Genomic DNA, 14029 nt, shown 5'->3' with positions numbered 1-14029 from the left:
AGGGTTTTATTGGATAACAAGTATTGAGAAGTGAGAACTATGTTGGGGTTTTCTTAAAGCATCAATAAAATGTTTTTTAGGGGGAAGGAATGATACATTCAAGGAATCTAGAATTTCAAAGAAAATCATTCATCAAAACTAGTTCTCTCCATCCCCTGCCCCACCCCACTCCCAGCCTCTCCTCTTCTTCTAATGAATAACACATCTCAGAGAGCATTAAATTAGTTAAATGGGTGGTTTCATATTCTAGGTGTTGTGTCCTTTGATAATCACTCATTTATGGCAAGGGAGTGAGGCAGACAGGTGGCAGTGCCAGTTTCCAATCAGGACTGGGGAAGGAAGATAGAAATGTTCTCTCTCACCAGGATTAAAGGGGTCTGGGTTTAATCCTCTGTCTGGAAAGGGGGGGGGGAAATACTTACAGGGGCCCAGATCTGTGATACTCATTAAAAGCAAAATGATGACCCATCATTGTACAAGGAGGCATAAAAGAGAAGGGTTTACTGGCTTTATTTATACAAGAGTAGCTAACCCAATAGCAACAAGAGAGTTTCATCCCAAGAACTGGAGAGACTCCCCCTTATATAAGGTCCTAGCAGTGCTGCCTATAGCAGACCAATTCAAAATAATAATATTTTTCTTCCCTACTCTACCACACCCATCTCCGTTCTCCATGACTTTTCCTCTCAATACACTCACCAGTATTTCCTAAGGTGAAAAACATTTCCTATGGCAAATAATAATGATTGCATTGAATCAGCTCGAACTACTCCACCTTCTCTAATCTTCTTTGTAAGATCCATTGCTTCCTTCAAAACTCAGTTCAGCTGTCACTGCCTCCAGGAGACTTCTGATATACACCATTTTTAGTGTTTGTTCCCTCTTGAAATGATTTTGTGTGGAGCATACACATAAAGGAGCAGGGAGGTACAATGAGATGAGTACTGGAATCAGAGGACCTAGGTTCAAATCCTGTTTTCAATGATGACTCAGTTTCCTCATATGTAAAATTCGGGGATTGGACTCAATGGCCTCTGAGGTCCCATCTCTAGATCTGTGAATATTTTCGTGTCGTGCCAGGAGAATGTAAGGGCAGCAAGTGTCTCATTCTTGTCTTTCCATCCCTACCACTAGTCCAGAGGTCTGCGCATAGTGGGGGGTTTCATGCCTGCTTATGGAGCTTAATTATTGAACTGAATTGAATCGAGCCCTTCCACTGTTCTTATGAATGGGATGCCTGCCCGAAGAATCCATGGACCAAGGAATTGGCTCACACAGTGACATTATCTGTAGGAGATCTGTCATCCCTGCCAAGCCTTGTAATTACTCGCTCCTCATTCTGTTTCCAACAAATTGTAAATCACCTCCAAAGCTGGATCTCCCAGATTACCAGAAAATGTTACCAGGCCTCGGAAAAAATTAGTAGATTTTGAGTCAATGCTAATATGACTGCAAACCTTACCCCTCTTCTATAAGTCAGAAATGGTGGGAAGGGGAGCTTGGCTCAGAGTTTATTTTTGGATCTAGTTAACTAAATATACCCGTGTTTTCCTGGTCAAATCTCACTCCCTTTTGACCTGAATGAATTACTAAAACCACTGCTCCTCCCCTCTCTTCTCCTTTAAAGGCAATGGCAGAGGGTGGGGTGGGGCTGGAGAGCTGGGTATGGTTTAGTCCAGATCCAGGGAGTGTGAATTCCCGTCTCCCTCCACACACAGCAGCTCCCAGTCCAGTGGGACAGATGTGAATCAAGCCTCAGGCAGCTGGCTCAGTTTCCTGAGCCTGACGTCAGATTGGGTGACACCTCTCCCCTCTTCTCTCTGCCTCCCAGGCAAAAGTGACAGTAGGAGCACAGCCTCACCCTAGGATTGGCCGGAAAAGTTGGCAAGTCCTCGGCGATTGGCTGGCAGGGTTTTAGAGGGAGTCCCGTTCTCCAATTAAAGCCGCCTGAATCAGCCTGGCTGGGTGCAGAGCTCACAACTGGAATTGGAGTATTACTGCCCTTCTCTTAACATCTCCCAGACATCAGTCATTCAAAGAGCTGTCAGAAGGGCTCCTCACAGCTCCCCGTGCAGACAATCCATCACACTGCCAAACCTGAGCCTGCCTCCGTTCAGGAAGAAAAGGCAACCTTGGCCATGGAGCTGAACCCCGCAGTCCAGAAGGTGAGTTGAGATTTCGTTTACCCTGCTTAATGTTCTTTCCCGACCTTGCCACTTTCCTGAAGCTTACCTGGAATTCTCAGTATGAGCAAGTATTTGATTTTTTTTTCCCCTCTCTGATTCTCACTAAACCGATACCACCATGAAAAGTTCCAGCTTCCTGTAAGCACCAAAGTGATGGGTTCCCAAACCTATTAGTTCACAGTCACTAAAAAACAAACTAGGTCATTGTAGATGATCCGATTCCCACCATTACCTTCCTGAAAGTTTAAACAGAAGCTTTACTTTGAAAGATGAAGCTTGTCTGTTCTCCTATTCTCCAGCACTGGGAAAGGAGGAACAGATTTTTCATTTTCCAAACTGAAAATGTGTTTTGCCAAAAGGGAAATTCTCCTTTTGCTTTCATCTTAGGGTTTGTCCTACACTCATTCCAGTCATAGCCAAAACTGCTTCTTCAGTGGCTGACATTGGCAGCTGGAGCAGCAATTCCAGCACAAGGGAACTCACTTCTGTCCCTGGGGTCTGCACATTTCCCTCTTGAGAAGGGCTGGCCAGAAGCCCAGCAGGCAGTGTGTAAAGAATCACAGGTCACAGGAAATTAAGCTGAGGGAGAGGGTTTCAGTTGTTCCTGTAGCTCACAAACATGCTATTTACCTGGACCACAGTCAAAGGAAAAGGAAAAGTTTTAGAATCACAGAACGCTAGGGAGAACAGGGAGGGACCATAGAAAGTGTCCAGTTGAACCCTCATTTCGCAGCTGAGGATTTTGAGGCTCACAGACAAGATGTGACTTATCCAAGGTCATACTAGGGACTAGAACCCTAGACTGCCTATGCCTGAGGCACTTTCCATGTTCCATGTGACACCATGTAAAGTTAAGCACTGGAAGGAGCCTAACAGTTCACCTGCTCTAGCCCTTCATTTTAGAGAAGACAACACTGGAAGCCAGAGAGAGAAGTGGCAACATGTCCAAGATCATTCAAGTGCCAAGTAATAGAACCAGGATTTGAAGTCTGGTCTTCCGACTCTAAAATCAGTGTTCTTTGCAATGCTCCTCACTAAAATTGAAAAGCATAACATTCACTAGGGAACTTGGGTGGCGAGAGTTCCATAAGAAGCAAGTTTTCTAAAGGTAGATCATTGAAGAATCCCATTTATGGGTCAATCCTTACCACAGCCCCTCTACCTGATCACATGCTGCTTAAAGTCTTCTTCAGAACCTATAGACCAAAATCTATAAATTATACTGGGAACACCCATGATCTGCAATACCAATGACAACAATCATTATTATCTTACATGACAATACCTTGATTTAGCTACAGAATAGCAGGCATTTTATCCACCTGTTCAAAAATCCACAAAACATTAAATAGACCAGCAGGATAGCTGTCCAAAGACCAAATCTGTCTGAACGCCATCAAAAGGAGAATTAGACAAGGAATAACAGAGTTTGATAAATCATTCTAAGGCATTGACATAGAGCACTTTGAAGTCTGCAAAGTGCCTCATTTAAGTTATCTCATTTGAGCCTTCCAGTAGCTCTGTGAAACAGGAGCCACTGTTCTTAACCCCATTTTACAGATGAGGAAATTGAGTCTTAAAGAAGTAAAGTTACTTTGCCATGGTCGCTGAGTTAGTGTCAGCAGTAGAATGCAGCTTGTTACATTACTCCAGTAAGTGTCCAGAGACCCCAAATAAGGGCATGCATGCCCAACCTGTGGGGAAAAATGCATGGTCCAAGTAGCGAGAGCGATCATCTTTTCATTTTTGTTTGGGGGGTAGGGAATCAAGAAAGATTGTTCCACCAGAAGATGTTTTCTGCCCAAACTTCCTCCCTAAACCTAGTGAAGGTAGCAGTTTAAGAGGAAGACCACACTCCTCTAGAAATTTTGTAATCCTGTCTTTTGGCCCAAGCCAATTAATTGCTAATAAAGATGGCAGGCCCAAGACTGCTCTAGCAGCATGCAGACAGTCCTGGTGCAGCCCCATTTTGGTTTTTTGTATGGCAGTTTTGTTTTCTTTTGCATGGGAAAACAGGATTATGTGGCTTAGAGTAAGAACATTTTCTCCTCCTTGCCACCCTCAAATGCCAACTCCCCTTGCCTACACAGGGTGGATTTTCCATTAGGATCCAATTACAGGCTTAGAAAAGGTATGTGATGGTGCAGAGATGAAAGGAAAGATATTTTATGCCTCTTGGGATTGTGACAATCAAAAAGATGAATCTAGCTTTAGAGGTTACCGAGTGTCTTAGGTACAAAAAAGAAGGAAAATTAGGGAGGGTTGGTGGGAGAGCGGCATTGATTGTGCTGAAAAGAACAGCAGTCACAGAGTTTCATGTCCCTCAAATGCATGTCGGAATGCTTTATTACCTTTTTACTTATTAAAATGACAACTGGGTTGCCTGATACCATTTGCCTGGTGGATGCATAATCACAGACGTTTTTGAAACATTGTCATAAGAATTTAGACTTGAAGATGATATGATTACAGATGAAATCATTTCAATGAATTTACAAAAGATCATAAAATAATCCCCCTTTTCGCCCACCAAAAAAAAAAAAAACATCTAATGGCCCTGAAGTGCCTCAGGGGCTTTGCCTTGATGATTTGATTTTTACTTAGTGGAGTAAACCTGACAGCTGCACTTGAGAAGTCATTGTATTTGCTACTCAGAGACAGGAGTGTCCAAATGGAGAGAGCTTCCTACAAAACAGGGAGATTCTGGAATCAGATTTAGAGTTGGATGGAACATAGAGTCCACCAAATTCAACCCCCTGATTTTACAGATGAGGATAGTGAGGTCTAGAAAGGTCATACAGAATCAAAAAATGGCAGAGTTAGAATTTGAACCCTGATCCTTTGGCCCCAGAGCCATTGGTCTTTCCTCTGTACAATGTAACCTACTAGAAATCCCGGTGCTGGGTCATTCTATTAGGCACAGACTCTCAGAAGCCATCTTATGCAATCCATACCTGAACAAGAATTCCCTCTACGATAAACCCCATAAAGGCCTATCCACCAAAACCCACCACCTGCAGAGGTGGCTCATTCCACTTTGGGATATATGGAATTGTTAGGCATGTTCCTTTACATCAAGTTTAAATGTGCCCTTTTCAGCTTTCTCCAATTGTTCTTCACTGTCCTCTGGGGCACACAGAACAAAAGTAATCTCTGTACTCCCTGGTTGCTCTTTTAATACTGAAGTCCCTTTTGGTCCATTAATTCAATTAGCCTTCATACAGCATGAAGTTAAGGCATTTCCCCAAGCTGGTTGTCCTCCTCTGGATTCCTCCAAGTTTATTGCTACGGCCTCTAAAATGGGCCACTCAGGACTGAACACAACACTCCAGTTGCTGTCTGAACAGGGCTTTCTTGTGAGCACAATCCCAAAAGAATTGATGCAGAATTGCTAACACCCTCTGAAAATAGATAAACAGACAGCAAGAGCCTATGCTTATGTTGCCCATGAAGTTTGTTGTGTGTTTTTTTTAAAGTAAATTTGTAGTGACGTCTTTTGATTCCTTTAAGGTTTGTGAAGCACTTGGATCATATTTGAACCTTGCTACAACTTTTTGAGGATTACTTGGTGTTATTATTCTCATGTTGCAGTTGAGAAAATTAGGACAAAAATGACTTGCCTATAGTCATACAGCTAGTGAATGTCAGCTTCAGGAGCTGGATCCCGGTGTCTGCTAACACCAAATCCAAGGTCCTTTCCACTATATTGCCCTACTAACCGTTTGGACATTTTATTATATAGTTCTTGCAAGAATAGCACTGATCCAAGGCATTTGCTAAGGAATTTTGCAAATCTGAAACAAAGTACCAGCAAGCACCTTAGCATTTTTGTGGTTGTTGTTATGTTGTTTTAATTGTGTCTGACTCTTTGTGACTCCATTTGGGGTTATCTTGGCAAAGATATTGGAGGGGTTTGCCATTTCTTTCTCCAACTCATTTTACAGAGGAGGAAACTGAGGCAAATAAAATTAAGTGACTTGTGCAGGGCCACTCAGCTAGTAAGTGTTGGAATCCAAATTTGAACTCACATCTTCCTGACTCCAGGCCCACCACTCTATCCGCTGCGGCACCTACCTCCCCAATTACCGTTATCCCAATGCAATCACATTATCCTATATTTGGGGTTAGAAAGAAATTCAGAGTCACATGGTCTAATTTTCTCATTTTACAGATGAGGAAGCTAGAGGTTGTGAGTGATACAAGATGCTTAGGCATCACTGGTTTACAACTGCAGTAAGACTTTTAGAACAGCCATTATAGAGAGTATCTGAGCTGGGTTTGGAACCACGGCTGTCTGACTCCAGATCTGGCTTTCTTTCTACTCCCCTCCACCCTCTAATAGAATTCTTTATGTTTCCTCCCTATGTACAAAAGCTTATTGCCAGAAAGAGAGGCCATGGGACAGTGCAGAAAGAGCACCCAAAGATTTTCTTCTGTATTTGTCCAGCCTGAGTTTGTCTAGAGTCACACTGGTACATCACCAACTGTCTTTTGGACTGGGTTTCCCATAAGCATCTCTTGGGCAGATTTCTTACGGCCTCAATTTCTTCATCAAGCAAAATGCAGGCATGTAATAAATGACCTCTAAGTTCCCTTCCAGTTTGAAATCTATAATCCCAAGGGGCTTCCCGGATCTTGTTGGGTGTCTAAACTTTTCTCCATCACATCTTTCTTCCTCTTATCTTGCTCCAGGCTAGATATCCCCCTGGTATGCAGTGGACCTTCCCTGATTTCACCTCTCATTCCTGCACTGTTCTTCTTGGCATAGTCTCTAGGCAAGTGTTCCAACATAAACATGGCTCCTGGGGAATTGACATTGGCTCCTTTCGACTTCAAAACATACTAAGCCATCCCTTAAAGACTTTAATTACTATGACATTGGAAGGATGCCCATAGGTACAGCTTCTTAGGCCCAAAATAAGCTAGAGGAGAATGAATACTCCCTGTACCAGTGCCTCTGAAAGTTAACACTAAAGATGTAACTTTTAAAAGTGAGGATTTTTATGGTATTATGTAGATATGCTTCAGTTCCCAGATTGGTTGAAGATTTGCAACTGACATTTGCAAAGACAGCCAACTTCAGATTACCTGTGGCTATAGGGAGAGCAGGAATCATTAAAAGCCAGAAAATAGCTGGCAATCTCAGCTTTTAAGCCTTTGGTTTCAGAATCAGCACAGAGTTTACCAATGTAGCAAAAATCTTTTAGGGGCCTACTGTATTCAGGAAACTATGGTAGGTACTGGAATAACAAAGAAAAAGAACTTCACTCCTGCTTTCTAGGAGCTTACATACTGGGGGTGGGGGGTAGGATTCAACACATACAAGGATAAGGAAATTAGTATTTATTTTGTGGAAGGAAAGAGAGAGCTTACCTGATTCTATTAGCATGTAAATATATTCATTGATTGGAGTTTAGTCTTCTCTAGACTTACTGCCTCATCAAACTATTAAAAGCATCTGAGCCCCTTACCATTTTAAAAAAGAATAGAAAGGAATGGTTAGCCTGGCAAAGAAAAGGGTCTAGGGGCCTCAAGATAGCTATAATGGTTTTTTAACTGGTTTCTTTTAAGTAGTCACCTCCATTGCCTTCCCAACTCCAATCCATCCTCCATTCAACAGTCAACGTAATTTAAAACACAAGTCTGACCATGTCTCCATTCCAATGGTTCCTTATTCCTACCAAAATCAAATACAAAGTTGTCTGTTTGGCATTTAAAGCCCTTCACAGCCTGGCCCTTTCCTAAATTTCTTACTGGACAGAGAAAGGAAGTGCTTTACCCAACATCACACAAGTAGTGACAGGTAGAATTTGAACCCAGGTCTTGTTAACACTGGTCCAAAAACATATCTCTGCTTGAGATAAAAGAATGATTCTTTGGAGGATCTTAGCTCAAGAGTGAAAGAGATCCTCAGAAGCCACCTAGTCCAACTCCTTTATATCACAGTGGAGACCCAAGGACTTTAAAGGACCTGCCCAATGTACCAATACCAGACAGGTATTAAGTACCCGATACAAGATTTTAACACAAGGCCCTGTGGATACAGATTTCTAAACACCTGAAAACCAATGTAAGAAAACTTCTGTTATTCAAAATAAAATCTCCATTTTAAAAGACCTTCATTTTTCATTCCTAACAGATGTCCATTAAGATGATTAAATGGGCTTGCATCTATAAGGAGAATTCTTAAAGTGGCCTCTAAGATGATAATATGTACATGCCCCTTAATTCTGGAATTTCCTAGTGAAGATGTTGGTAATTTACAACATTTTCAAAATGTATGAGCTATTAATGGTACACAGAGCATGGGCCTGGATACAGGAAGACTTGACTTCAAATCCAGCCTCAGACATTTACTAGTTGTATGACCCCAGGCAAGTCACTTAAACCCATTTGCCTCAGTTTCCCTACCTGTAAAATGAGCTGGAGAGGGGAATGACAAACCATTCTTTGCCAAGAAAAAACCCACATGGGGTCACAAAGAGCTGAACACCACTGAAAAAAGAGGTGAACAACATCATTGAGCTACCAATCTCATCTCCTGTATGCAGAATGCCTTTTTTAAGAGCTGAATGTATATCAACACTCTCACCTCATTCAGGTCCATGATGGAAGTACATAATTTACTCAAAAGTCTCATTTTTATTATTATTGAAGCAACAAAAGTAGATGGCTTATAAGAAACATGCCTCATGTGTGCAGCACACATGAACACACACACTCACTCATAAACAAAAAACATTTGCTTTTCTCCAGGCAACCCAGCATCTCTGCACTACTGGTGTGTATAACCCACAATAAGATGGAATCTCCAGCCAGCTGGCCTTACTAAAACAAGGACTCTAGAGGTCAATGGTTATTGTTATAGGCTGTGTGTGCAAATTATAGATTATGGAAAAAAGTCTGATCCAGGATTCACCAAACAGCTCCCCAGATGTCAGACAGAAACTCCTTCCTCTTCTGACCACCCACTTTGCACTGATCTGTTGGTGCAGGCCAGATGCATATTAATAACAAGCTAATGCCATCCCCAGGGGCTAGCCACTTGACGGTTGCCCGAGGCAGCTGTTGCTGTCACCCCCCATGCCATAGGGATGTCCCCTGCTTCTCCTGTGGACTATTAAACTCTAGAGGCAGGTAGGGAGAAATAAGAGTGGTAATTTTAAAGGAACCAAGAATACAATTATTTTAAACTTGAAACCTCCTAAGAAAAGACAACAAACTTGATGCTGATACATTCAAAATATGTTTACCACATGTAAATATGGTCCACTTACTTCCTATGACTAGATTTGGCCTTCAAAAGAATCCTAGAGATCCACTGTCTTGGAGCTTCCAGGAAATATAAGTCCAGGGCACGTACTTGGCCTCTGGGATGTGTATCATTGCTTGTCTAATTGGTCTGACTCACAGTCTGCCTTGTAACATGTGAATCAGAACCAAACAAAACACTGGGCCTGAGCCCCCACTCGGACATACTTTAAAAGGAAATGCGATTTCTATTTCATAGGCCTATGAACACTGAGGAACCCATTAGTAAATCCTGCAATCTGAAGAGAAAGAGCTGAACACTCTGGTTAGATGGCAGCTGTTTCCAATCCCGCCTGTTTGTTCATGGATTGATCTCAGTTTTTTGTGCTTAAACACTGGGTTTTTTCTTAAAATTCCCTTTGAGGATGGAGTATGAATTAAACATAGACCATAATTAAGTCTGGCAAAAATTCAAGTGCCTATTATAATCTAGCCACTGTACTTGGAACTGAAGATACCACTGCAAAACAAAATGGTCCTTACCCTTCACAAGCTTACGTTCATTTTAATCTGAGTGGGAGTAGGAGCAGGGAGAAACTATAGAAAGCAATTAAAGAAATACGAAGGTATTTTGGGGATATTGTCAGTAAACAAAAGAGTCTCCTGCCCTCAAGAAGCTTACATTCTACCAAGGATTAAATATGCAACCAAGATAGACAGATAGATGAGTAAATACAAAGAATATACAAAATTATGAAAAGTTATTTCAAGAAGGAGGGCGTACTGATAACGCTCTTCAAGCATTGGGAAGCCTGTCACATGGAAGAGGGATCAGGTTCCTTCCATTTGGTACAGAGGGCCAGCAATAAGGGCAATCGGTGAAAATTACAGAAGCACATTTCTAAGTAGAGAAGAGCTTCTCAGCAAATAACCCTCTCCTAAAGTGCAGTAGGCCGACTGTTGTGGGAGACCAGAGGTCTTCAAACAAGGGCTCTTACAGGCCAATGACCCTTGGAGATCATAAGATCATAGATTGAGAACTGGAATGGCAGAGTCTAAACCACTAACTTTATAGATAAGGATGCTGAATATCACAGAGGTTAAAAATGGCTGGCCTAGGGGTGGCTAGGTGGCATAGTGAATAGAGCACCAGCCCTGGAGTCAGGAGGACCTGAGTTCAAATCTGGCATCAGACACTTAACACTTACTAGCCGTGTGACCTTGGGCAAGTCACTTAACTCCAATTTCCCTTCCAAAAAGCAAAAAAAAAAAATGGCTGGCCTAAAGTCATGGGGATGGTATTTTCCTGAATTGGGGTTTGAACTCAAGGGCTGTGACTCCAAATTTAGCAGGAAAATTTAGTCCTTTTTCCACTCTCCCACATACATTCTTTATCATTGGGTACAATCCCTTCTTTTGTCAAAGGATGACAAAGACTTGGCCAAGGTCACATCACTACTTGTTGTCATGAGTAGAAGCAGCAACTACCAATCCAATGTCCACTCATCTATACTATACTGTCTTGAATGATAAGGTGAAAGACAGAAATGTCTTCTCCTCTTCTTGGCCAGGAGGGACATGTTGTCCCTCATCCTCTCTGTTTCCAGATGTCCAGATTAAATCTGGGTCTTCTGAGTCTATAAAAATCAGTCATAACCTCATTGGCTATTATCCTATTACCATGGATAAAGATATGAGGAACTATATAAATCTAATATAACTCTTGTACTTGATCATTTTCTTAGTGTTTTCATATTGAACTTGGAGTCAGGAGACCAGAGTTCAAACTTTGGCTCTGATACTTCCTACTTGCATAAACATGAGGTAAATCACTTCACTCTTTGAGATTCAGTTTCTTTACCAAAAAAAAATGGATATAATAATAAGGGAAGGAAAGAGGAATTGACTAAGCATTTCTATTGAACCTGCTATGTGTAAAGCACTATTCTAAACACTTTTTAAATTAATATCTCCAAGCCCAGTGCTCCACCCAGTGGCACCACAAGCTACCTCAGTACCTGCATTATCCTACTATCTGGGGTCATGGTGAAGAAAGTGGTTTTTTAAATGCTAGGGAGCAATACAAATGGAAATTCACTATTCATTAGAATATTCCCCCCCAACAACCTTGAGTGGGAAACAGATGGGGAATCATCATCCTTCATTCATAGGATTAATCAGTTATTGAAGGGGGAATCCATAAGTAGCAAGGGCAGGACTTAACCAAAGGTCTCGAAATTCTATGCCAACATATCAGGCTATCACTAAAGAAACTTTTCTCATTTACTCTGGACATTGAACCCTAATGAGACCCATATCAGGCCTTGGGCAAAATTGTGAAATGGGTGGGTGCTAGATGCTCCTCTTCCTTTATTTGTGACTCTCACTTTTTCCCTTTCAACTACTCCCATTGGGTCTGGGGACAACAACCCATTTGGGCCTGCTTTCTTGTTCAAGGTCCCATGCTTACAAAATCACAGACTCTCTAAGTTAGAAGGGGCCCTAAATGTTCTTTGGTCTAACACAACCCTGAAGAGTTTCCTTTATAATATCTCCCATAAGTGATCATCCAGCCTTGACTTGAAGACATCTTATAAAGGGGACCCCATTCCCTCTTGAGGCAACCCATTCCACCTTTGCACAGCTCAAATTATTGACAATTATCCTTATGTTAAGATCAAGTCTATCTCTTTGACATGCCTTCCCATTGATCTTAGTTCTGTGCACCAGGGTTAAGCTAAATTAAACTAATCTTTCTCCCACCTGTATATCAGCAATGCAATATTCACAATGCCTACGGCAATTAAAAATATACTGATGTGGTTATTAATCACAAAATATATCAGGCTTGCTATATGGGGGATGAAGCTAGAACATTTATTAAAACTCCAATGGGGCATGGAAGATCTTTAAATCCCATAACCCTTACAACCTGGCAGATAGCTATTATGCCCTGTCCCCACAGAAAGGCCAATTCAAGTCAATAAGCATTTATTAAGCATCTGGTGTACCAAGCAATGTGCTAAGCACTAGGGGTATCAAGAAAGGCAAAAGACAGTTCCTTCTCTCCAGGAGCTCACAGTCTAATGAGGGAGACAATATATAAAAAATAAATTAATAAATAGACTATGTACCAATAAGATATATACATGGTGAACTGAAGATAACCTCAGAAGGAAGGCACAAACAGTGGGTATTGGGAAAGGCTCTTGTAGAAGATGGGATTCCAGTTCCTCTACCAAGGCCTGGTATAAACTCAAGGCCCCTCATCATCCTTCTTATCCTCCTCTTAATATTCTCCAGTTTTTCAATGTCCTTCCTAAAATGCAGTATTTAAATGTAAACCTGCCAGGCCACCTCACTGCCCCTTATCCCTACATAGTATAGTTTAAAGCACATTGGAGCTGGAATCAGGGAACCATGGGTTAGATCTTGGCCCAGGTCCTGTGGTTAACCAGTCCTGTGGTTCAGGCCTTCATAAGCCTACTTTGATCTCTGCTATAAATATAGTTATGGCTACTAGAAGACTGCTGTTTTATTCTGTCCCAGCTATCACATTTGCATATTTAATGGACTTCTTTGGAGTAAATGACAAAGATGTCATAGGTAGGCTGGTACTATTTTGGGTTGGGAAGGCTTCTTAGTACCCTTTAAATCATATAATTCAAGTGGCTACCTTTTCTACCTCTGTGTATGGCCATTGTCAGCCCAAATTATTGTATTTTTGTAGAGGACGTATAGTTCTCTTATGAACACTGAAAACTTTGTTATGTGTTAGCAATGTCAATGGGACCAGAGTGTTTAAAGAAAGATGTTCCAAGAAGAACAAACTCTCGCCTCTCGTCTTCCCCTGTAAGCGGCTTGCCCTTATCTGTTCCCATCTATTTGAACAACATGACTAACAGCTTTTTCCAGGTACTAATTCACAAGGTTCCCAACAGAGGTCAATGAAACACATGAATCCATAAGAGGCCAAAGGGAATAGGATCTGCCTCATGACTTGTCCAGCACCCTCATTGGGAAAGTGACTTACAGAGATCCCTGTTCCCTCTTGCCCTGCTTTCCTTAAAGATATATTGTCTGTCTGTCACCTCTCTCTCTAAATATATAATTGTTCACTCCTGTTTTATTTTCTTATCTCTGGCTTCACTGTTTAAACTTTATAAAAAGCAATCCTTTCTCATATTCAGCAGTTGTCTTGCTCAATAGAAAATGGGCTCATAGGATTATGAATTTAGAACCAGAAGGGACCTTAGAATCCAGTCACTTTACACAAAGAATGGAAACCCAAAGTAGTTAACTTGCCCCAAGGTCACAGTGTAAGAAGTAAATAGCCAAGTAGGATTCGAACCCAAGTCTCTGACTCTCAATTCATCGTTCTCTCTGATATCTCCCATGAGTAAACAGGTGCATTTTTAAAGCTTATTATGGGATATGTTGGGTTTTTTCTTTTGATAAATTTTGGATTATAGTTGTAATTTATTTAGTATAGAGAAATGAAGGTGAATAAAAGCCTTATCCCCAATCAAATCAGCACTTACTCTTCAATTTCTAGCCATAACCAGATGCCTGGATCACTGACAAGTTAAATA

The 14029-nt window shown here is 41.4% G+C and overlaps 1 protein-coding gene across 2 annotated transcripts in view; it reads left to right on the top strand.

Annotated features, from left to right (window-relative positions):
* Positions 1 to 1688: 1688 nt before the first annotated feature.
* The window catches only part of LMCD1 (LIM and cysteine rich domains 1), an 81027-nt gene continuing 68686 nt past the window's right edge, over positions 1689 to 14029 (top strand). Inside the window, exon 1 of one of the 2 annotated variants that reach the window (XM_069084048.1) lies at positions 1689 to 2165. Coding sequence is in view for 1 of the 2 variants with exons in the window: in XM_069084047.1 (XP_068940148.1) it covers positions 2139 to 2165 (27 nt within the window). In the remaining variant the exon portion in view is untranslated. The remainder of the gene's footprint in view (positions 2166 to 14029) is intronic. The other variant, XM_069084047.1, reaches the window with a different exon arrangement.

Source organism: Petaurus breviceps, unplaced genomic scaffold (genome assembly GCF_028583685.1).
Source record: "Petaurus breviceps papuanus isolate PSGF00001 unplaced genomic scaffold, PetGlider_PUasm1.0 174, whole genome shotgun sequence".
In the NCBI taxonomy this organism is placed as follows: Eukaryota; Metazoa; Chordata; class Mammalia; order Diprotodontia; family Petauridae; genus Petaurus; species Petaurus breviceps.
The sequence above is the reverse complement of the archived record's forward strand: the minus strand, read 5'-3'. Positions and strand labels throughout refer to the sequence as shown.